Genomic DNA, 24,774 nt, shown 5'->3' with positions numbered 1-24,774 from the left:
CCCCCCTCCCAAACTCCTTATACATGTTTTAAAAATTGCTCATAGATGTTTGTGGAAGGTAAAATGCAAAAATATAATACATAATGGAAATATATTGTCAGATGGACAAATGTTTCAGAGATGGGGAAGAAAATGATTCAAAATTCTTAGTGCTTGATCATCACTTGTATACGTGCCAGGTTGCACCTGAAAGCAGAAGGCAGAACAAATGGAGAAAATGTGCCTACTTGGTGAAGGGTGCCTTATTTTGTGTGAATAAGGCTGGGTCTGCTCCTTCGTTAAGAAAATACTGAGGAACTCTGAGTCATATTCTTGTGATTAGATTTTCAGAGGTGGTAGATCACTATTACTTCCATGCAAATCAGTGGAAGTTGCAAATTCTTCCATCTTTCAGAAAACAGGATGTCAATAGTTTAGGTTTCTCCACTGTCTCTCACTTGGAATAGGTTATTTCTCTCAGTGGAGGATTATCAAGACCTTTTTTAATGTGAATTTGTCTGTAGCTTGCCAGTGTCATCTTTACTATGCAGGCATGCATGGTGGCCCAGTGGGAGTTTCAGTTCACTTCTGATTATTTCCCAGGCTTTGGCCAGAGAATTTCTCAGGCTCAGATGGTTCTGAGTGATTGTTTCAGAGCAATCCCCTTCTTCACTGCACATCAGTGCCACATTTTCAAAGATGCAAATGCAGGATAATGTGTGACAGTTCTGTCTCTGCAGCTCAAATAAGTGTATTTGAAAAGGCAATTCTCTAAGTGTGGTTTTGAAACTGCCAATGATCTTGGTGATACTATAGAGAAAAATGAGTTCTTTCAACAACAGAGAGGGAGAGAGACAAATGTTTTAATCAGAAGAACAAAGAAAACCCATGTGTACTCATCAGTAACAGTGTTAGTGGGGAGAATTTACTTTTTTTTAATTAAAAAAGTGAAAAATTAAGTCTTGCTGTTAGACCGCTTGTTTCTGTTTCAAATGATCTGGCTGCATCATTACTTATTAATCGATACTATTTTTCTGTGCACAATGGACTTATTTATTGTATTTATATAACACTGCCTGATGAACAGGGTGGCTGCTTACAGTGCGGTGATATTGAAGTAGTTTGAGTTATAAATATTTTTAATGATCTCTTTGTTGATGGATGGATTATTCCTCTCGGCAAAGGCGAGGGCTCACCCAAGTAGCTTAAGAGAACAATTTGAGTGTCAGTTTCACAAGTGAAAAAAATCCAAAAAGGAAAAGGAAGCAATTCATTCACAACGGGACATGGTGCAGAGGAGGATAACCTGCCTTCAAAGATTTTTGTTTCGAGTATTATAATGTTTAATAAATAGTTTACTTCAAAGGCCTTTGCTGGAGAAAAAAAAAAATAAAATAAGCAGCTTTCCTGCTATTCTTGTTCACTGGTCCAGTGTTGCTATAAGTAGCTCATATCCTGTCCTCTGTGGTCTCAGGTGGTTAGCTTTTGTTTGGGAAACTGAAGCTTCAACCGAAAGAGCCGTGCCACCAGTTAAATTATTAGGTAGTTGACAATATGTCTCAAAAATCAATGGAACTCATTGTGGAACTTGGAGGGGTGACTTTGGTAGGGGAAGAAGGGTGTCGGTATTATTTTGGGGGATGAGCAAAGGCGACAGATCAGATCGTGTAAAAATAGAAGTTGCTAAGAAAGGCATCTAAAATAAATTCTTCACTTCCATCTTCCCCCACCACATACTTTTTTTCAAGCATTGTTAGAGTTTCATAGAGTACAACATACATTGGGAGGTCATTTGATCTGTCCTCAGTGTCATGATTAGCTATAACAAACCCCATTCCTGTTTGAAGTTCTTCTGACCTGTTCTGTATCCATTTTGGTATTTCTGTATTGTTTTGTTTCTGCTAAATGTTGTGCTTTGTATTTCTGTTCCATCGAGTAAAGAAATGACTCAAGGCTTAAAGGAAAAGGCTTGGGTGTTTCCCAAATAATTACATCTTAGGTTTTCTAGTTCTGGGCATATGAACTAAGGTACTGTTTTGTTTTCTTCCATTGTTTTTAATTCTGAGTCATTTCAAATCATTTGAGGGAGTAGTGTTATGTTGCTGCCATCCTTCCAAGCCTCATGTTTGTCCCTCACTGTGAGTTCCCATCTTTGGGGGCACAGTCTGGATCTGAAAACAAAACCATTCAATCTCTAAGGTAAGGATCATGAAACAGAATTGCAAAGTTCCAGTCTTCAATTTGTAGCCCATTGTAGCCAAAACTGTGACAGGACTTTGAAGAGAGCTGAGCAGTAAAAGCAAGGAAATTCTGCTGGAGGTACCTTCACTTCACCCATGCTCTTAGATGATTGAACCTGGACAGTTTTTATCAGGGTTTAATTCGCTCCTCCCCAGTAATACATTTTCCTGAGATCACATCTGGTATTTAAGATCTGGAACATAGCCACTAGAGCAGCTTGCTCCGAATGGAGATTTACTGGGACGAGTCCGAGGGCTGTGCACCCTGTTTACTTGACCACATCAAAGTCAGAAATTTCCATGAGTTTCCACAAGTGGATAAAAGAATATCCCATGGATAACAAATTACTGCTTAGCGGAATAAGGCATCAATACCCTGTCTCTAGGAGCGTATCTCTTGTTGTATCCTGCATTTGCTTTCCAGTTAAATGGTAGGTAGTAAGAATGATGGGGCTTGATCCAGTGCTTCCTCAAGACGAGATCCGAAACACAGCCCCCAACAAAATGGCAAGAGAAAACTAAACATGTAAATGTGCCGAGGGGGGTGAGGAAGATGCCTGGGGATGTCTCAGAGACACATCCTCTGGCCCTGTTTTCAATGTCTTCCCCATGAAATACCCTGTATTTCCAGTCATGACAATTTCAAGCCAGTGAAACAAGAAATATTCTCCTTATGCGTGATTTTGTCTATCAAGAAGACGTTTTTGTCACTGAGGATCAATGGGATAAGGAGGAGATGGCTGAGTGCAAGGACAAACAACAGTTCTCCAGAAACAAGATACTGTAATGACCTGTAAGGAGGACCTCAGGTAGGCAAAATACAGTCTTTCTCCAAGACAAAGTATGTTAGGCATAATACTGAGCTGTCTCAAACTCTGTTTTTCTGTTCCATAATGTATGATCTACAGTAACATCCTTGGTTACTCTGGCTGGAGGAAAGCTGGTTTTACCAAATAATCCACACGCAGGAAAGTAGTGGTGATTCTGAAAATATTTTAGAGCTTCACGACTGATTGTCTGAGTCTTTGCTATTGGCTGTGTGTTTCGTCAGAGTTGTTATCTGATGACTATGAAGTACTTAGTCCCCAGAATGTGTCAAGGAAGCAATTACCTCAAATCAGCTCTTGTTCAACTTACAACTAATGAATAACTATTACAAACTAATCAGTGCTGCAATGGTAATTAGTAAAGTGGGTAAAATAACTGGAAATTAAAATGATTAAACTTGCCTGTTTGGAATTCCACATTAAGCAGGGAGTAAATGATGTATTGCTCGAATCCGAAATAATATATGGCCACTTGTGCGTTTATGCTACCATGCTGCTCAGACAAATCCTCTGCACTTCAAACAGTTGTTTGAAGGGAGAGGACGTATACTGCGGTGATGACCAGGACTGCCAAGAAGCTGGAGGAAAATCACGCCTCGTAATCACCTTTCAGCCCTGTTCTCTTTCTCCATGTGTGCACATGCTCACATTCTGCCATGCTCCTGCCCTGCTCCTACAAGCTATTCTGCAAAAGTCTTTGGTGTATACCTTGTGGATGAGTCCTTATCTGCCGGCCTCACAGTCCGGGGTCCTTTCCACATTCTAGGTCCAGTAATGTCTTCCTTTAGATAAATTGCCTGTAGAAAATGGGGAAGCTATTTGTATTTTCTCTTAAGCAAACTCAACTGCCATGGAGGAAAGCCATGAAACTTCGTCCCAACCATCTACCAGCAAATTTATGAAACAGTAACTCACCTCATTTCTGTTTTTTTCACAGAAGGGCCTTTTGTGAAGGGGTTGTTCCCTTTATCCCGTTGTGATAAAACTACATAGCTGTGATTCCTTTTAAAGGAGAGCGTAGTTGTGTTTTTCTGTCTCGTGTGTCTTTTGCTAATGTTTCCTGAATCGGGGACAGCATTTTCCAGAATTGAAAAGAAGAGCAGTCTGACTCTCGCTTGCCCTAATGGAAGCAGCCAAAAATCATAAATCGCAATCTGAGATTACTCGGTCAGTAGAGAGAATCAGGTACTTCCAGGGGTGATTCTCTTCCGTGTGCTTCTCCGCTTGGTCTGTCAAGGGGACGAAGTTCCCGTGTTCAAACTCTGGTATCTAACTTTCATGCGTGTAATTTACCCAAGACATCTATAGGGAGCTGACAGCTATAATTCAGGACTTACAGGTGCCCTGTAGTTTTCTAGAGCAGCATACAGAAGCCAGACGGGACACCTTAAAGCACCCAAAATGGCAATGGTACCTGAACCCATAAAGCTGGGTGAGATGTTACAGGAAGTTTCTGTTAGAGCCTAGAGTTTACCAGGAGCGTTACCAACAGAGTTTCTCTTTAATGTGTGAACAAAACTTCCTTTAGGATGCCTTTCAAAATGCATGAGAATGAGAAAATGCCTTGTTTTGTTCCATGTTTCATGTTGCTGATCATAATAAACCCCCTCCTTTTAACTCCCCCTAAATACATTCTTGCACAGGAAAGAACTCTTATAACTGTAAGAGAAAAGGTTTTATAAATGCCAGAACAGAATAAATTCTTACATGTATATCTACTTATGTAAATATGTATATATAATTTGAACATACACAGTGTAGATTTTTATGCTTCTATTACATGTAAATATTATTTTTAATAATTAGGTGATAAAAAGGAAACAGTTTAACGTAAATATAAGTGAATCAGATGATGATTGCACTTTGTGTCTTTGGGTAGTAAGGTTCTGCCTGTGATAGTGAAGCTTAATTTGTTTTTTTTTCCCCTGTATGTAACTTTGTTGATCTGAATGTTAAATTAATTAGTGGAATTATAAAGCCAGGTAATAACTAGTATTTCAAATTAAATAGCCAAACGTTGGGAAAATGAGGCTGGGAGGAATAAAAGAAAATAGAGCAGAGGAAAGAGAAAGAATTCCTTGGTGGTTGTTGTTGACTGCTACATGTTAAATTGCCTCTCTGCCCCACTGGCAAACCTTCAGTTTTGTGGACTCCAGCAGTTACAGTAGCTCTTCTGCATTGAACATATGTTGTATTGATTACTGTTTGTCATTATGGGCACTTGAAATGTAAATTACGGAAGCTTCTCTTCTGCTTGTGGTTTAATATTTTAGGGGAAATAATTTTAAGTGTAGATTGTTAATTGCGATTCGGTTTCATCTTTATTCTGTGAAGCTAGATATAACATTTGTGCTATTTTTGGGAGAATGGTGGTAGTTTATGGTTGACATAAGGATGTTTTTATGAAACGCAGGTAATGGGGAGGAAAGATGGATGACACATGCTGACTTGCCGTATTTTTTGTAAGCCGATATCAAAACAATGATAGATGTTATATATGATCAGATTTTTTAAATTTTTTTTTTTTAAGAAAAGGAGCTACTTTAGATTTTCATGATTTCACAGTGTTTTCCAAGAAAGCCAACTTCAGTCTTAAAATGCGTGTATAAAAAAAGCCGTGAAGTTGTAGTTGATTTCTGAAAGATGTGAACTATAAAGCCTGTTTGTATTTAAAATTGCCATTTACTCTCTCAGTAAATATATAAAAATGTGCCAATGTTATTCTAAAGCATTCCGCTTTTGTTTTCTTGGCTCTTACACAAAGAATATGTGAATACTAAATCAGTAGTAAAACATGAGATCAAGTGTGCTATGGAAATGCTTTTCTTCAGTGTACTTCCTAGAATTTTCTATAAAGTAAAAGCAGGATTGTTCAGTACCTGTAAAGTTGAGGAACTTGCTAGAAAGAAGGAGCGGTACCTTGGTAGCTGGGAAAATGACTGGTGCGGCATGACATCAGAAGTAGTGCAAGCTAGGTTAAGTTACTCTAGGAAGAAATGAGGACTGACTTAAAAGATTAAAAAGCTGAAGGATTGTGGGGATTCAAGGACATATTTTTATAAGGGAGAAAGAGCAACCGGAAGACCAGCTCCCACTGAAAGGGAGTGGTCACAGACACCCATATCTTTAATGTCTTCTAAAATCTCCTTTTCACATGTTTTACTTTAAAATTGCCATAAATAGAAATGACTTTGCCAAAGTCCCTATTTTTAGTTCATTTTGAAGTTAACAGAGAAGTTATGTCAATCTCGTTGACATTAGTTTTGTTTTTAATTTATGTAATATAACTTTAAATGATTCTTAGCTTATATTAGCTGATACTGCATTCATACATTTTTTTTAAATGAAAACTGATGTCTTCGGATATCCTTCCAAGAACTATAGCTTTTCTTTCTTACTCTGTTTTGAACAGAACAAATTGGAATTCATGCAATGTGCCCTACACAATACAGAGTTGTCTTTCACATGATACTTGCGTGATGCTTAAGAGTTCAAATAATCATGTTTTTCAAGAAATGCTGAGAACCTCTGATATTTCTTTCTTGAGTTTTCCTTTTTTTCTGTCTGCTATCTCGTGTGGCATAACTTTGTCAGAGGATAATGATGTTCAATGTGCAGCGGTGCTGCCTGGATGGTTACTGTCAATGAAATTCAGATTTGCCTTATATGAAACCTAAAAGAAGAAGTAAAAAGACCTGAACAAAACTCAGCCTTCACTTCAGTTACAATTCAGTCATATGCTAGAAAACTCACATTTCTGAGTATTGATTGTGTTCATTTACCACAGCAAAGTGCATTCATTGATAACTACCTGCTGGTATTGAATCAATCTTATGTGAAGCACGGGGCATTATTGTCAGGTAGGGTAAATAATATTGATTCTATTTTAAAATGAATACAGCATAGGAGAAATTAATTTGATTCTATGAAGTCATTTAATTATGTTCTATCGACTGTATAAACAGTGAAGGTCACGTAATAATATGATATCATGAGGCAAGTTACTGCTGCAAGCTTTAGCGAGGTTATCCCTCCATAATGGCAGTAAACACATTTTGTTTTTATTTTGTATTAAAGGAGGAAGAGAAATCCAATGCCTGTAATCGATCTTAAAGCGGGATCCCAATTGGTACCAAATCCTCTGACGCTCTGTAAGTGGAACTGTAGTCTTCACTGACTGCAGCAAACCAGGTCCCTGGTTATGTTGTAGGTCAGCAGGTTTTGAAGCTTCAAATATTATTCTGACTAACGTACTCTGCTGTCAAAACTCCTTATCTTCCAAGATAAGCAAATAATCAGGAATGGGAGAAGGGAGTTGTGTTGATTATACCTTTTTGCTTGATCATCTTTCAAGGTATTGGCTCTAGGAAAGAGTAGCAAGGAAGGACAAGTGCAATAAGCACAACTACCACAAACATGAGTAAGCCATGGAGATAGCTTCGCAATTGCTCTTTGCATCTATTGCCCTATAACAATAATTAACTGTATTACAATAAAGTTGTTAAAACAGCAGCAGCTAAAGCAATGAAACTCTGAAACACAGACCCCTTCTTGGATTACAGGCAACCATGCAACTGAGATTTAGTCATCGATCGTATACCCCAAACATTGTTTTTTATAGGCTGTACAATTAATCTTGAAGTCTTAGTATGTGAGAAAGTAAGTGTTCGATTATCGTATACCATATGAAGAGAACAGGAGACACTGAGAATTCTGCCAGTGCCTTGTGACCCTCGTCTCATTTTAATTATTTAAGATAAGATCAAATAATTTGCAACCAAGTTGTAGCCAGTTGAACAGCTATCCAGAATTCAACACTTTTGGAAGCAGTAGTGAGGTCAAAAGAGCTGGAGGAATAAAAACAGTTGTCTGTATTTGAAAAGGAGACAGAGGTGGTGAGCCATGTGACTATAACTGGTGGATACAGTTTCATCTCGAGTGAATTTTGTCTGTAGAAAGTAATCTATAGAGAAATGAAGGTAGATGAATAATTATCACTAATCAATGTTACAGAAGTCGACATAAGCATCAGTATGATTATATATACTGTTTTTTGACAACAGTATCTCAGTATCATATATTCAGATGTCTTTAGGCATTGGGCTTAAAGCTCCAGAGGGCCTCAAGTGCCTATTTTGGCACCTACAGCAAAATTAAATTACAATTTAGGTGTGCGAGTCAAAGAAAGTGATCCAGGAAGCTTAAGATCCAGTAACCTTCTAAGTGTCCTCAGGACACCTAAAGTAGGTTTCACAGCTGTCTAACTAAAGGTACCTTCATCTTCTCAGCAACCCTGCTCTGGGGAACTACATATCAAATGTTCACTTATCTTCACTGTGCTGCTGCAACAAAGTACTTAAACTCATTTCAAGTCTCCTGGGAGAATAGTCTTCAGAAAACATCTAGCATGAGTGGGCAGTGTTGAGTTCAACCCAAAGCCTAGCAGCTGTGGCCACATTTTTCAAAAGTCATAGCGGTAGAAGGTAGAGATGCTCCCTTTTTGCAGCTCCCCTTGCTGCTGAGAGCGCTCGCCTAGAAGGCTGGAGATCAGGCGTTCTGTGCTGACTTCCACGTGACAGAATTAAAATCTGCTCTGTCCCTGCAGTATATTGTAGTTGCCAAGTCTTAGGGGGGGTAGAGGGAGAAGCCTAGTGCTCAAGCCATTCTGCTGGAAAAGCAGATTCTGGTCCCCATTTCCAGAACCATTTCCCTGTGTCAAACTAGGCAGCTGGGTAACTCTGGGAACAGAGACCAGAAGGCAGTTTTCTTCTCTCCTCAGCTGCGTTCCTTAGCCTTTAAGCCACAAAAGCAGTTTGGTTCCTTCCTCGTCCCCTTTCTCCAACTCGTGACTACGTAACGGCCTGCCTTACATAGCAGGAGCAGTCTTCTTTGAGCACCCTGTAGTCAGTTTGTAAATATTGAAATTACTGAGTCCATTTTGAAGTATGGAGCTGCATCTTGATTGTCCTTTCAATATATCTACCCTGCTTGGTCATGTGTGTTGCAGTTTTAGTCATCTATTGATGAAGTCCTCACCCAGAGCAGGATTGCCTTGTCAGCCAAATTCCAGCCATGTTGGATACACTTAAGCTTAAAAAAAGAGAAAAGAAAAGAAAATTTTTTTTTTCTTGTTTCAGTGTGTCTCACTTTAAAATTTTATTCGTAAATAATAAGACTGATCTGTTCAACTTTGAACTTTTTCCACTGTGGAACATCTCAGTTCTATTTCTGCAAATTTGACAAACTGGGAAGCTTTACAGCATTGGGATAACCTGCATGTTTCTTCCTAACATTATACTGAGTAGTGAGAGTATTGTGATGGATAAAATCAGTATTAGTTATTTCCAGTCTTACAACCCTTTCCTTCTCTTCGTCCTCATTTTACACTACACAGCAATGCTCAGGAATTTTTATTTCTCAGCAGTGTTCTTTGTTGTTCCTAGTTTCTTTTCCAGTTCCCACACCAGGTTTATATAATTATCGATACACAGACTCACTCTGGTTGCTATTTATGCCAAGTGTGATAAACTGGTATGTTGAAAATAGGTATCTAACTATGGATGTGTTACCCTACCATGTTATCACTGCTAAAATTCTTTCCAGTCGACTGGTTTTCACCTCGTGACCAGTGGATCACTCCAAGTCTTCTCCTAGGGTAGAGAAATTCACTTTATGATTAACAACAGACTTGAGAATGACTTCAGGTTTCTTGTGAATAGTGGGTTTGGTTTTTTGAAGCAAGGAACCACAGTTAAAGAAACATGACCAAGTTCTCTAGTGATTGAAATAAGTCCGCTACAAGTTGCATTTCACCTTTTAAACTAGCAGAGAACGTAGCCTGGTGACCCTGGAAAATAGCTCTTGGGCCTAAACCAGTAGTAGCTGCAAGTGTAATAGTCCGGATCTACTGTAGGTTGTCTGAGCAATCGTTCTGTTGGATTACACTCAGAAAAATGCTGGTGTGAGAAATAAACATAGTTTAGATACATAATAAGACAGAAGAAAAGTATAAAATGCATGCATCTCTAAAAGAAATCCTAAAACGGCAATTGTAAATATATTTCCCATGGCGTAAAAAAATGATTGTTCAGTGAAGTGAAGAGTAGGACTGATAAAATATTTATTCAAAGTCCGCTATCTTTGAGTTTCATTTGCATTTAAAGAAATATTCCTAGCTTGCTTTCTTCACTGCTTTCATTAGGATCGTCTGAAACAGTTTCACGCAGTGCTTTAATTGTGATGTCAAAAATTGAGTCAGGAGCAGAGATGAAAATACGGAGATCAATACACTTCGTGCTCTGAATGCCCCACAAAACCTTAGTCTAATTAAAGAAATAAATACTAAATCACTTTAACCAACAACTTCAAAATATTGCCCTGAGGACAGAGGTTAAATCAATTATGAAGTAGTGGCCAAAGCTCACACACTAACAACTTTGGGGGGGTGGTTACGAGTTGTTAACTGAGGTGCTCTAGTCTGATCTTCGTTTGGGTGATTGCGTTCTACTGCCTTATCAAGCGTAATTGTATACAGTAATGTTCATCACTTCATCTCCAGTCCCAAATCCACTGAATAATGTTGCTGTTCATTGGTAAATGACTCCCAGGACTCACTTCTTACCTGAGCCTCTTATGTGAGTGTTATGGCTTTGGGCTAAGACAGCTCAGTCATAAATTGTCTAATGTGTATTTGGCAATTATTAACTTTGTATGTGTGTGAGTGAAATATTTATAAACATAAGCCTGGTTTTGAAATAGCTGCTCCAATTCATCAGCACACATAAGGGATGTGTTTGACTACATGAGTGCTTAAAGCTGAAAATAAGAGGCTAGTCTTTGAGAGGTTTGGGGTTTTTTTCTTCAGTTTTTGCTATCCATTTGATCTCAAATTTTCTATTTTCTTTTTTCTATCTGCTCTGCAATATTTTATGTATGATATGCAATGTCAGTTGAAAGAAAAATGTCAAAATGGTCCCTGGAGCAGAACTGGACCCTGCTTTCCTGACTTCTGGGTCACATCTAGGCTTGAAGAATGAAGTAGCTGTATTACTTGGTTCTGAGGAGGTGCAGCAGCAGAACTCTAAACGTGTATTTTGAACCAGGGAGGAGGATAGAATATAAGAACTTTCAGTGTTAAGTGACAGATGATCAGGGGTTTGTATTGCCGTTTTGGATTTAGGTGCTTCACTTCTGCGTAAGTGTCCTGCTTTTTGTATGTAAGTCTTTTATTGGATCTAGCCCTTAGATATTAGCAAAGATTGTCATGTAAGGTTTGAATTATAAAAGCACTAGTCTGTAACGTAAAAGAGCATTTTAAGTCCTACATGAATAGTGTTGCTAGTATTCATAGATGCAGCAGCATGTATTTCTGAATTACAAAGATTAGAGAATGTGCATCCATTGCTAATGTAGATATCCATCCTAATGCCATGAAATGATCCCTGAAAATTTAACCGTAGGAAACAGGTGTAATACTGGTGCTGTAGCTGCAGTATTGCTGAGACTTTCATGATGATTTAGTATCCAGAATAATTAAGAAACATAATTAAAAACTGTTTTATTACATATCATAAAATTTATAGAGTTTTTGTGGATTTTCATAATCTTACCATCAGTCTTTTTCATTAATTTTATTGCATCTGAAATAAAAACGGAGTTTCCTTAAACTGAGGAATGAAAGAGGAGAGCGCAACTTTCCCTGTATTATTTAGTAGTTTTTCACCAGCCCCACCCTGAAGAAGACAGTAAGGATGAGGGATTCATTTTTCAAACAAACAGTTTTTTCTAGGCAGGTAAGTCCATATTAATGTGCAGTGTAGCAACTCACTTAGTTCTTACTGAATTGAAAGTTCTCACTGAAGGATCTTGGGTGATACCATGAACTTACTGAAATCAGTGGGACTCCTGACAGAAACAAGTCCAGGACAAAACCGGATCCAGGATTTAAAGCCTCTCTATCTCTAACCTGCACAGTAACGCTACCAAACCCCCTAAATCATTTGCCAGGCTATGTAATTGCTGTGGTGTGAGAACAGAGTGTCTGGCAGGAGGATGTATGGACGAGATTATCACACAGTTTATGTAAAGCTGCACCATCTTAGATGGCTTGAGTTCTCGTACATGTAGTCACTCCTTTCTCACAGCTTCCCCTCATGACCAGCTAGACCTCGTACTTTGAATTTTGAGTTTGCAACAGCCATACAAATGCATGTGGACTTGCCTGTGTTCAAGGGGCTTCACATGTGAACTTCCCTAAATCCATATTTCAATCCAGAGGGCTTTGTAAACCGAATCAAATCTCTGTAAAAAGGCCTTGGCTTCCTAGACACGTTTTTCTCCAGTGGTAGGTGTCATTGTGCTACCTGCTGTACAAAGCAAACCAGAAAGATGCTGTGGCTTAACCAAGTAGTATTTGGAAGCACTCCAAGGCAAATTAACAGACCAAGCTCTAACCAGTGCTTGCCCAATCGTTAGAAAACTTTGTTAGCTGTGAAAGAATGCAGTTTGCTCTGCAATTTTCTCCCTATGAAACGTGCAGACTAAAACCATTTTTGCCATCAGTGGAAAATAAGATCTATCCAAATGTTCTGTATGGTTGTAGGTAGCCTCACAGTGAATGAAAGACCTCTGTGATCTGCTTTTTCTTCAGCTTGAGTGCCAAAAGTAGTGCAGAGCTTGAAGGGAAGAGAAGTAAAACATTTATTATTCCATGGCCACCCAGACGGGGAAAAACAACAGCGTAGAAATTAAGCAGCATTTGCTTGACATTTTTGTAAATCAATTCAACTCAATAGGTTTTTTTTTTTCTAGAGGGGGATGTGTTGTGCCCTGAATCAGATAGTACTTTTCAAAAAGTACTTTCTTGCTGAACTTTACTGAATAACTTACAAATTTATAGTTAACCAAAACGAACGAGGATGAAAAATAGTAAGTATCCTACAGGCATTGGGTTGCTATGTAATTGGTCCTATAGTTTTACACATCTTTGTTGGCTTTTCCCTTTTTATAAGTCATTACCTTATATACATCACTCAGGTCTCTAGTCAGACCATAGTCTACAGGTTGGTTGTGAGCCTTGCGCAGGTCGTGATCAATGGGCTTCCTTTTTATGCTTGTGAGCATCCGTTACTCTGACAAAGTTAACTTAGCAAGACATACAGACAACTTGGTTGTAACTGTGGCCTGTGCAGTTCATTGCAACCTTTATTAGTTGGACGTCTGCGTAACTCTTCTCCTCGGACAGTGAACTCCAGGACAGTTGAACCAAACTTCTCTCTGAAAGATGATTGAGGACTTGCTCGTAGTGATATCATTACCACTTCCTGCAGCTACTTTCCAATTATAAGAACAGGAGGAGGGCAAGCGGCTACTTAGGAAGCAGCATATTTTTATTTTCAGTATACCTAGCCTTCCTAGCCATATTGTCCATGATACAGTTGAAATCTCAGGGCAAACAAATATTATAGTTATATGTAGGAAATGGAGGTTCAAAGTGGCAGCACATTTTGTCTTGCCTGCTACCACAGAGTCTGCTCCATCACCTTCTTTTCCTGCATGCGTCCTGTAACAGTGGTCACTAAAAGTTGTGCTTTTTTTTTTTTGGTTGGTTTTATGGGGTGTTTTTGTTTGTTTTCGTGTGTGTCTATTTTTTTGAAAAAACAAAACCAAAACCCCGTCCCATTTTGCAACCATTTGCTTGCTCTCTGCTACATGATGAAGAGCGAATTGCATGGTTGTCATCAGTGGTTACATTCTTATTGTCATATAATAAACAGGTGAAATGTTCTTGCCCATTTAAAATACCTGTAGAAATAAATTTTTTTTTAATTAATACATGTTAAAACCCACTATATTGTATAATGGGCTTAGTCATGTTTAGCCACGCTATCTGTACGTAGCTGCTAAGATATATTTTTCCTACCCCAGATCATATTCCATATTTAGGAGGTATGATTTTGTAAACACTTAGGCATGTGATTGGCCTTACACTAGCACCCAAGTCCTGATGGCTACTCTTGGCCTGGTTACATGTGAAAAGTTAGGCAAAAGGCTGCAGGATTGGGATGCATTTTGGAAAACAAGTAGTTGCTTTTTCTTGTGCAGATTTTTTCATGCTCTTTTTCAACAGATCTTATCAGAGAAATATCTATTATTCCAGTAGGAGCTTCTGGTGTTTTGAGCCAAAAAGCGAGTTGCTAATGACATAACTAAACCATTTGCACAAAGTTGCAAGCGTTGTGGCAGGAACCTGTTTCTAACCAACCCGCAGATGAGTTGAGGCAGCAGTGTGTGTTGTACGTATGTTCCACATGTGGTACTCAAGGCGGTTCTCCCTGGCTTTTTCATTAAATAGCAGATATAAAGTAAATGTTTGAAGTATAAGTTGACCGTATTTGAAGCATAAGAGTGATGAAAGTGATGCATTATGTCACTGTAACATACTGACATTATCAATTATGTGTTATTAAACAGCTTAGCTAACTGAATGATTTACCTTGTGTTTAACTGCCTTTTTCAATTAAAGGTAGCAAATGCTGTAGAACTGGGGCACAGTCATAGAAACCATATATTTTCTCCTGTTAACACCAGCACTGCTGACATGCAGGTGATGGGAGTGTTGGCATTTTGCTGCAGGCTCTAATGGGCTAGTTTAAATGGTCTAAAAAAAGTGATTAATGATTAGGAGCAGGACTGTTACACAGCTTCACAGCTCTTTTCCTCAATGCGTTTCCATTTATGTCAACTAGCCGCACACTTGGGAGGTGTTATTTCAAAGTAGTCAACGCAGGGCTTTTTTCTACTGCCATTTGTTTCTATTTCATAGGTCCCTTTGGTTGGCCAGTTATAGCTAGTGTTTCCTTAAAGTTGTAAGCTTCAGTGATAAAGGAGGATAATCCACAGGCTTTGTATGTCTGGTGACCAAAATCTAAACTGTCGAACTCGACTGTCATTTCAAAACAGTGACTGCTATCTTTAACATCACTCTACGTACTCCTGTTTGGTGTATTTTGTTGAAAATAATTTAAAGGTTCCTCTCAAAGTAATTGAAGCACTTCGTCGGCCCATAGGTGATTCTCTTCTGCTATTCACTTGATTTTGCAGCAAGCAGTAATTTGTACATAGTACTGCTTGTTTGTAATGGATAACTGTCCACCCCCAAGCCCTCCCTTAAATACATGGATACACATATACAGACATATTTGTTGTGTGTATTTCTTTGGGAGCTGAGGTCGATAAACACTACTGCAACACCTTACACAGCCACCCCTCCAAGTAACAATTAACTGCCATATGTAGGAAAACCAAGTAGTTCAAAAAGAAAATTAAAAACAAGGTTGGAAAATACCATATCTCGCTCTTTTTAATGAACCTTAGTCAGTGAAATATCTAGTAAATATAATGCATTCTCTTTGCTCTTTTAAGCTAAGGCAATATCAAGTGCTGAAGAATTGTAGAGGTTGAACACTCAAAGGGAAGATACCTTGTATTTTTCAGAAGTTTCTTTCACTGTGCTAGGACCTTAGAGCTTGTGGCTGAAAGTCGGCATTTGCTCTTAAGTATTGTGTTGTGAGCGAGGGGAATATATTTTCTTAGATCAGGACATTGAGTAGTATTTCAGTTGCTAGCATTTTGTCTTGGCATTTTGTTAGCGATCAAAGTATGAAGCTAGACCTTAGTTGTGTGTAAGTTCAACCAAGTTTTCTGAACAAGAAGCTTAAGAAAAAAGTTTATATGATAATTTGGGAGCAGAGGAGAGAAGATTTAGAGTGTGGTGGTGTTGGCTCCAGCTTGTATACTTAGAGCCACTCTTCTGTAGAATATTTAGGCCAAGCAGATTTGCATTGTCTGTAGGGGAGGAAGCACGGCTCGAAGGTGAGCATGTCACCCAGTTGGCTCGTCCTTGAATGTGGGGTTCAAGATGGCACTGTAGCTCGTCTTCCTTTTGTAATGCTATTTTTAGCCACCTTCACCAAGAAACCGAGGCTCTGGCAGGCACGCTGGATATCCGTCGTGTGCCTGTCCCCCGACTTCTCAGTAACTTTGACTTAGTTGATCAACTTCAGCCGAATGTAACAGAGGGGGAAGGGTCCTAAAAGTATTATGGTCCAACGTATTTTGTGAATAAAAGGCGTCCAGCTAGAGGAGAAGGCTGCAGCTCTGTGTGGTGGAGAGTGTGGGCAGAGGGTTTGGTCAAACTCATAAGGGGAGAGAATCTGCGCTGGGGAGTGCAGTTACGAATGCCCCCGAGGCTCTAATGCTGCTTTAGAGATGACTGACAACTCCAAACCTGTCCGTGAGAAAGCAGGCTTTGTTTGTCCTGGTGTTGACACAGCTACTCGTTCTTTCTGAGAGATTCTCCTCTTCTGCGGTAGGTGGAGAGGGGTTTTCAGGGATTTTCTTGCCTCTGTATGTGCGCGGGCCAGAATCAGGCCGTTGTGGTTGTTGCTATGGGGGAGTGAAGCTGCTTCCCTTTTTCCTCCTTAGCAGGACATTTAACTTACTGGTAGCCACTTGAATGTGGTGAGGTTTGGGTTTTTTTGAGACACAGGCACAGTTTCTGCTTAAAGACTCTGCATTTCTAATCCACAGATGGGTCAGGGGAACATCTGCTCTGGATAGTTTTCAAGCGTTACTTATCAACTCAGGCCCCCAAAATCTGGGCAGTGTGGTGACTATTCCCAAGGCATCCCTACCCTGCTACTTGTCTTTCAGAAGCGTGTGTTGAGGTTCATTACACACATTCATTCTTCAGTTTTCTGCTTGGCTCGGATTCGCTACTAAGATTCTGTTTCGAAACGATGATGTAAAATATATCTATTTTTTTTTTCTTAGGCGTCAGTGCAGCACTTTTCCCCCTGTAGTTCATAGTAGCAGTGCTTGTGGGCAGGTTTCAAAGGAACCTTATCTCCATATGGTTTTACTCGATAATCCTTTATCCACCATCTTCAGCTCTCATTCCGTTGCTTTCTTGCCTGTGGCTACGTTTCTATCTCTGCATCAATTAGCACAGTGATTTATACAACAAGCAAGCAGTTTAGAGGTAATGGTACACAATTAACATCTCATTCCACCATAAAGGGTATGCTAAATACCCCAGTCACTGCTTTCTCTGCCTGGAATTGAAATAAGTGTTTGTCCTAATTCATATGCTATCTGATGTGAAGTGGGCCCGCTTTGTACGGCACTACACCATTAATCTAATTATAGATAGCTGCAAATGAAGTGCTGTCTGAGCACAGAGACTGGAGAAAATAGCGCTTTTGTCATTTAGCGTGACTCCGTGCAGCAAGATCGCACTTGCCGCGGCGGCACGGCGAAATGGAAAGCTGAATAATATCGCTGCCTGTTGCATCTTTTCTAATTACACCAGCCTTGTAAACACAACCGGGCGCTGATATAAATAGAGCTGTAGCTCCGCTGTCATGCGGCTCGTAGGAGAAAATCCTCAGTGTGCTGTTGTATTAAATGATGCATCCTGATTGACAGCTACCTTGAGACTGCGCTGATGGAGTTGTCAAAGCATTACGCTCACAGCCTGCTCCGCCGGCGGCAGCTGGAGCCGGCTCCTCCGCCCGCCCGGCCCCGGCTCCTCCGCCCGGCCCCGGCCCCGGCTCCTCCGCCCGGCCCCGGCCCCGGCTCCTCCGCCCGGCCCCGGCCCCGGCTCCTCCGCCCGGCCCCGGCCCCGGCTCCTCCGCCCGGCCCCGGCCCCGGCTCCTCCGCCCGACCCCGGCCCCGGCCCCGCACCGCGCCGGGCTGCGGGCCGCCTCCCCGGGCAGGACAGCGGACCCTCCGCCTCCCGCCCGGCCCGCCCCGGCCCGCAGCCGAGGGAACGCGGTTTCGCACGGCTTTCACCCTCGCGAGCTTTCTCTAGAGTGTTAATTGTCTAGCGCGAGGACTGGCAAGTGGGAAATGGGGCTGAATTACAGGTCTAATTAAGTTGCTGCTGCTGGAGGGTGTGCTCGGTGGTGGTGAGGCTTCGCTCTCTTTTTTCCTTCCCCTTGTGCTGCTGCTAGAGGCTCATGGGTTTTGTGGCTCTTCCGTTTTGTTGGTTTTTTTAGCTGGGTTTGGGTTGGTGTTTTTTTTTTTTAATTCTTTTTTTTTAAAACCGTCTCCGTAGCGTGTCGAGCGCGTGCTCCTCCGTTAGGCTAAAAGTGCTGTTATTTTGTGCAGGTGTTCATGCCAGCCCTCACCACCACCCTGTGGAAGTAAATTAGCTCTAGAACTCAGAGCTGGGAAAAAAGCCTGTGTGATTTGCAGAATGTCATTTATCTCCTTGTTGAGTAAGAAATCCTTGACTCTGAAAGAAGGTGGTGCCCGATGCCCTCAAGTCGTACAGAATAAATACATCATTCTCCTGTTCAGATGCCGCGGTGGAAATCTAAACGAGGGTATGGGCACGATGTTAAAATGTATAGTGGTTAATAAAAAAGGCAAAGTGCTCGTTGTGTTCAGTACTGGAACGTTGCTTAGTATTGCTTTGAATGAATACTGAATAACGTGCTACTTGTGAATCTACAGTGGTCAAAGCGCAGGTGACAACGGTTAAGTGACTTGAGGCAGGATGCAGATTAGGAATGTTAAAGGGAAATTATGTGACCACAGTTACTAAATTTCACTGAGTCCAAAAATGAGACTGTAAGGTTAGTGAAAATAATGAAGACACACAGCAGACAGTTTCTCTACTGAAATCTGAGCTACCTAAGATTTTCAGCCTTCTGACCGCAAGAATGACAGACGTTTGGAAAATGCGGTTGAACATTTAGGTAAAGCGTACTGAAAATCCACATCTGGTCAGCAGTCCAAACACTACCGTAAGTAACATATGGGTAGCAATACATTAGATTGCTCTATAAAATCTCCAATGGAGTTTGAACATTTACAGCTTCTAGGGACATGAGTTTCAGGTGTACAGGGAAGATCATATTTAATAAACTAATGTGAGATGTAACAGAGTGCAGTTTTTGAGCATTTTACTGAAGGTTTACAATATTCTGTTTTACACGGCAAGGGAACCATATCTGTGCAAACTACTGAACTTGGTTTTATGCAAAGATGGGGTCAGATGGGCCCTGGCCAACTTTTTTGTAGCAGCTGGTCTACTACTTGTCTACTGACTTGGGGGATCAGTACGGAATAGATCTACAAAAACCATCCACAAAACCCCAGGTATAATTTTCACTGTATTTGCGCTCCCCCTCCTCGCCCCCCCCTCCTTTGCACTGCTATTGTTACAGCTTTTTGTTTTCTTCTTTTTTGTCACGGAGATTTGGTTGCAAGAGGCAGTTTGGCATTACAATTCATTTAGTGGGCGAGGTAAGACAGGATACTGTTACCCTTGGAAAACTGAAGCAACATCAGTTTTCCCTACTGTAACTTTTGTCGGCTGATTGTGGACTCCCAACAGTCTTGTGGAAAAGCAACCCCTGTTTTCTGTGCCATCAACAGCTGTGTGGCTCCTTTTGGCTACCTCTTTATTGACTTGACTTTGGCTGGCAGAATTAGGCTCTGGAGCCCTGCGGAGCGGAGCAGTGGCTGGTGACAACTACTCATCAGCGCAGATCTGATGGCTAGCAGATTTTCATGCTCCGAGAGTCCACTCGCGATCTATTTATGACTCCCACGGATGTGTCTTCTGGTTTAGGCCGGTGGAAGCCTTCTGCTCTCTATTTATAACCCAAACTTCCCCAATTTATGCCCCTTCTTTCTCCCATCTCCCTCCTCCTCCTGAGGACAGAGGAAGAAAATGTGACTGCGCTCCGTTAGTAGCATGTCAAAACTTCTGCTTCGTATGTTCAGCATTGTCCTCGCTAAATGAAAGGCGTAGCAGCGGTGTGAATCATGTAATGAAAAAAGGTGGTATATTCTTCATTGTCTTTGTTGTAGCAGCACTGGCCGGCGTTGTTTGACGTGGTCTTCCAGAGTCTTGTGGCCCTGGCTGAGCTGCAGGCTGCACCTTGGTTAGGTGAACAGCCCCCTGCACATAGGACACAGCCTTACAAAGGGACACTTTTGTGGGTATTTAGTGGGGGCCAGCAGTAGAAATACATCAAAGGTAATCTTAAAGAAGGAACCTTTCTTTGCGGCTTTGTCTTTTTATATTCTGAAAGGTCGTTTGTGAACCAACTGTGCCAAAAAAGGCCTTTCCCCAGAAGTTTACTGTTGTTATTTTTTACTTTTTGATTACAGTAACTTGCTTATCCCCCAAACAGACTAAAGAACAATAAACAAATACAAAAGGAAAAGGAACAGCTCATCAATAACAAAGACCCGCGTTTTAAAGCTTTGAGTGTACTGAGTCTTACATCTCACTCCAAGCAAAGCAGGAATCCTGCAGAGAAAGGAATCTAAAAGATATGAAAATTGTAAAGATAGTAAAAACAATGTTTGGTAGGGATATTTTAACTTGGTGTGGAGAACTGAGCTTTAAAGTGCAGCATACTGAGGAACATGGTTTTCCCCCCACTGCTGTACGTTGTGGAGCGCATAGGGAATTTTGTATTTCAGTCCCTGCGAAATACCGTAACCTAGATGAATGCAGAAGGACTAGCTCTCATTTTAAGTGTAAATTTTGAAATTGGGCAGCTCGGAAGTGTTATCTGTGCCTTAAAAAACTAAATTGCATCTAAACCTAATCCTTTGAAGTCATAACAAAATAGTCTTTTGCGAGAGGCAACAATACAGTCCACAAATCTAACTTATTTCTGTGTTCTTCCTTTTTTCCCCTTTTTATTTTTTATTTTCAAACTCGAATGACTACAAAGACGACACTAACCATGGATACTGAAACTGTGCAATTTGGTGTAATTATATTCCCCCCCATAGATTTAATGAAGGACTTTTAAGTACAATTTATCTTTGATAAATAGTCCCTCTGCACAGAATGTTTATTAGATTGACAGCAGAATACACTCTGCAAGCTTTTTTTCCTTGCCACTTATGACTCAGATGAATTTTAATAGGAGTAAAAAGCTTTTATTTGCACAGTAATTTCACTTAAGGATCATATCCTTCAGAAACTGGCAGACACTTGTATGTCTTGATTGCAAAACAGACACTCAAGAGTAAAGAAACATGCATAAGATGTTATTATTTGACTTGTCACACTGCTGCAATTCTGTTTGCGGCTTATGTCATCAAATCTCCTATAGGCATCACCTCCCCTCTCCCTACAGCATACATGCAAGCGTGCATACGTGCACGCGTATGCACGCACACGGACGCTTTACTTTTAGGAAAAGAAACTGCAAGGAGCACACCGCATTGAATGTAGTTGCTTCTGCCGGGAGAGAACTAGCTGTATTTTGGGTTGGAAAATGTGAGCGCCACAGTCTTAATTGTCATGATGATGCCTGCAGGAGGCTTGGAGTTTAAAGCAGCTTTTTGCATACGAAATGGTGCTGGTTTCTCTGTGCCATATCAATTGTAACCAAGGCACATGTTTGGGAAGGGGTTCTCAAATCTTTGGGTGCCACTTACAGCTTCAGGGAGTATTGTTGTGGCATTTTATTGCATTTACTGGGGCGGCGGTGGGGGATTGGTTCATTTAACCATTTGCTGGTGTTTCTGATTAGAAGCAAGTATTTCTAACTGAACGGCCGCGCTGTTCGTTGCACATAATCTTGCGTGTCCAAACGCCATTTATGGAGGATGATAATCCTTTGTTGTGTCTTTTTAATTTGGCTTTGAAAGCTGCTTTTTAAAAGATGTCATTGCAGAATTAATCACCTTTTGCATGTATTTCTAAATACCTTGTCCTACTCTCTACAGAAGCAGAAGGTAGAGTCCCCCTTTACCTTCACCATAAGGATATCGGATTCTTTCTGTCTGTGTGAAAATGAAAAGGAAAGACGTTCTATTGCTAATAAAACAATAGCTAATTGTTTTGGAGGAAAACATACTGTTCAAAGCAAGGTGTTGAACTTTACATCAGCAAAATACACATTTGAATTGTAAATGCCGTTCACCCAATGCTTATTATTAAAACCTTTGTTTAAATTATTGATGAAGTGTGGTGCTGGCCTTGGTGAGGCAGGAGTTTCCTGCAGAGACCTGCTGCCATCTACTGGCTTTTTGCATTCATTTTCAAGTGCACTGGGACAAATGTGAAGGCCATCTGTCTAAGTGCAATGAATTATCTATCAAAGGGATTACAAGTTTTTAAAAACTAAAAGCCTGGAGCTGAAATGAGGGTACGCACATCTATGTTTTCGGCAAGGTTTTGTTTAAAGGGGTGCTCTCAGATGCTCGAGGGTCATCATATTCTTTTCCATTTCTAATTGCTATAAAACACTAGCGAAAACATTCTTTTTTCTCAAGGTAGGTAACAGCTACCGAACAGTTTTTATTACAGATAAAGTATATTCTATACAACCACGGTGTTAGATCAGTCTGCCTGTGCATGAAAAAAAAAGGAATTGAAATTGTTTAATATGTTTTAATCGCAAAATCTAAGCAAGTTATTAACTTCAAACATTAAATACATGATAAAAAGAAATGTTTAAAAAGTAAACATAATGTTTAAAATCAATCATGTCATTGAAAAATCTGGCAGACTTTCCCAAAAGGTCATTTTCAAATTCAGCACAGCACTGGAAGCGAATCCCTCAATATTCCTTATCCACTGAAGATAATGTGCAGTAAGTGTAAGGATATTTCTGTTTTATAAATTTGTATCTCCCCTCTCTACCCCCAGTTTTTAAATGTATCTGACATTTCTTTACTGTAGTCGATTCTTTCCTTTTATGCGCTCATTGCTGCAGATTGTGGTTGCATATTTTTCTTTCTGCATTCTAAAAATGAAACTCTGAATAAAGATGTCAAACAGTGATTTTCAGACACTCCTGTGAAGAACAGATAACAGATGTATTATATAAAAACATGTCGTAAAATAGTGCAGATTATTGACTGGAATTCACCAAGGTGCAGTTTTCTAAAACATTCCTCTTCCTATTCTTTAGTACAAATTACAAATACTGACGAAGGTTGCTGCAGAGCTGAGCAAGTACATGCCAGAGAAAGCAGCAGAGGACACCTCCAGCATTTTGAGATCTCCCATGCCTGGAGCAGTGGTGGCAGTTTCTGTCAAGCCTGGGGACATGGTAAGAAATGTGATCTATCTATCTGCATTTTCATTATATATTCCACACTAATTTCTCCTTGGTGTAACTGAAGCTACAGGTCACAGGTTTGGTTTGGTGGTTTTTTTTTGTTTGTTTGTTTTTTTTGTTTTAATGTCACCTGTAGAATAAAGTGTGCTGAATAATGTGTGCTGCTTTTCAATTGAATTATAAAAACTAATAAGGAAGCACAATTCAAATTAAACGGGCTTTAAAAGGAAAATTTTCAGCTGGGTACAAGTCCACAGCTGAAACTCAACAAATAGCTTGGTTTTGTATCACAAGTGCCTTGGCAGGGGGGAAAAAAACCTGTGTGTGTGTATATGTGCATGTAAATATACGTAAGTATATATGTGCTGTTAGTGCTAGCAGGAGGGGACTGTTGATTTTCTGCCCTGAAGCAGTGAACGTATTACTAAACACAAGGGACGTCAGATAGATATTTAAATTTCTTATCCCCCCCACCCCCGCTTTTATTTTTTTAAGAATCCTGTGTTAGCATTTTGCAAACATGGGTTTCCTGAATTGGGAATTCCAATCTGGGAATTCCCAGTCTCTTATGGGAATCCTTTTGTCCTGCAGAAGGAATAAACTTGACATAGAGAAGGGCAACAGAACGTGCCATTGCTGTCCTGGGGATTTCCAGTGCTTCGTACCTCACATTGTGCTGGAAATGAATGTAAATATGGTGTTTTAGACTTATATATAAATACTGACTTGAACTCAGCTTTATATGAAATTCTATCACACTGTATCATACGTTATTTCCAAGGTCAGGGCCATTATTTCTCATAACCATTGAAAGCAATAGAGTGAGGCAGACCAGGAATATTTGAATCAGATTGTGCAGATTAATTTTAAAGCACTATTGTCAGTCAAATGATGCCATAACCATACATGTGGCACTTAGATACAAACAGAAAGCTTCAGTTGCAGGCTTCATAATTTATAGCAATGAAACCTAGGTTTTCTTGAGAGATGATGTAGAAATGGGATCAAGATCCCAAGTCCAAAATCAGCAGTGCACTTATGATGTGACGGTCATCAGCTGGGCTGGTAAAGTGATTTGTTTGCTTATGTTTTGCTATGATGCCACTTTTATTTTTAGAATAGATGGGTATTTCTGACTATTTACAGAGAGAAGGGAGTAATCATGTTAATATTAAAGATCTGTAGGTGCAAATGTTTATACTAATGAAATAAAGACATTTCTGAGAAAACAACTAAGTACAGCTGAGTAGAAACTAGCAAGAGAAGTTCTTTTAGCTTTTACACTTAGCTTTCTGGTATTGTGATCTATACATGTGCACACACACTTTTTATACCTTTAAAATCAGCAGTATTGAATTAAAATTAATCACTGTCATCCCATGGATAGAGAAATCTGTGATTTCTGTGTCTAGGCAGTAAGAGTGGCTGAGCGAGGGAGATGTTAAGCAAATACTTTTTTGGCGAAGAATGAAGGGAAACATTTTTAAGGCAAGGATTTTGAACCTTTTTTAATTTGTTTGAGATTTTTTTGAGAAGTTAATTCTGCTAAACGTTACCAGCCTTCTTGCCCTGAAGAATATTTCTTGTTGTCTTGAAGGAATAGAAGCAGTGGAGAAGGAG

General features: G+C 40.1%; 1 protein-coding gene across 5 annotated transcripts in view; it reads left to right on the top strand.

Annotated features, from left to right (window-relative positions):
- The window catches only part of PCCA (propionyl-CoA carboxylase subunit alpha), a 299,411-nt gene that overhangs the window by 260,247 nt on the left and 14,390 nt on the right, over positions 1–24,774 (top strand). For all 5 annotated transcript variants that reach the window (XM_075045914.1, XM_075045913.1, XM_075045912.1 and 2 more), the window contains one exon: positions 23,005–23,145. In XM_075045914.1, coding sequence (XP_074902015.1) covers positions 23,005–23,145 — 141 coding nt within the window. The remainder of the gene's footprint in view (positions 1–23,004; positions 23,146–24,774) is intronic.

The sequence above is a fragment of the Buteo buteo genome, chromosome 14 (genome assembly GCF_964188355.1).
Source record: "Buteo buteo chromosome 14, bButBut1.hap1.1, whole genome shotgun sequence".
Classification (NCBI taxonomy): domain Eukaryota; kingdom Metazoa; phylum Chordata; class Aves; order Accipitriformes; family Accipitridae; genus Buteo; species Buteo buteo.
The sequence above is the reverse complement of the archived record's forward strand: the minus strand, read 5'-3'. Positions and strand labels throughout refer to the sequence as shown.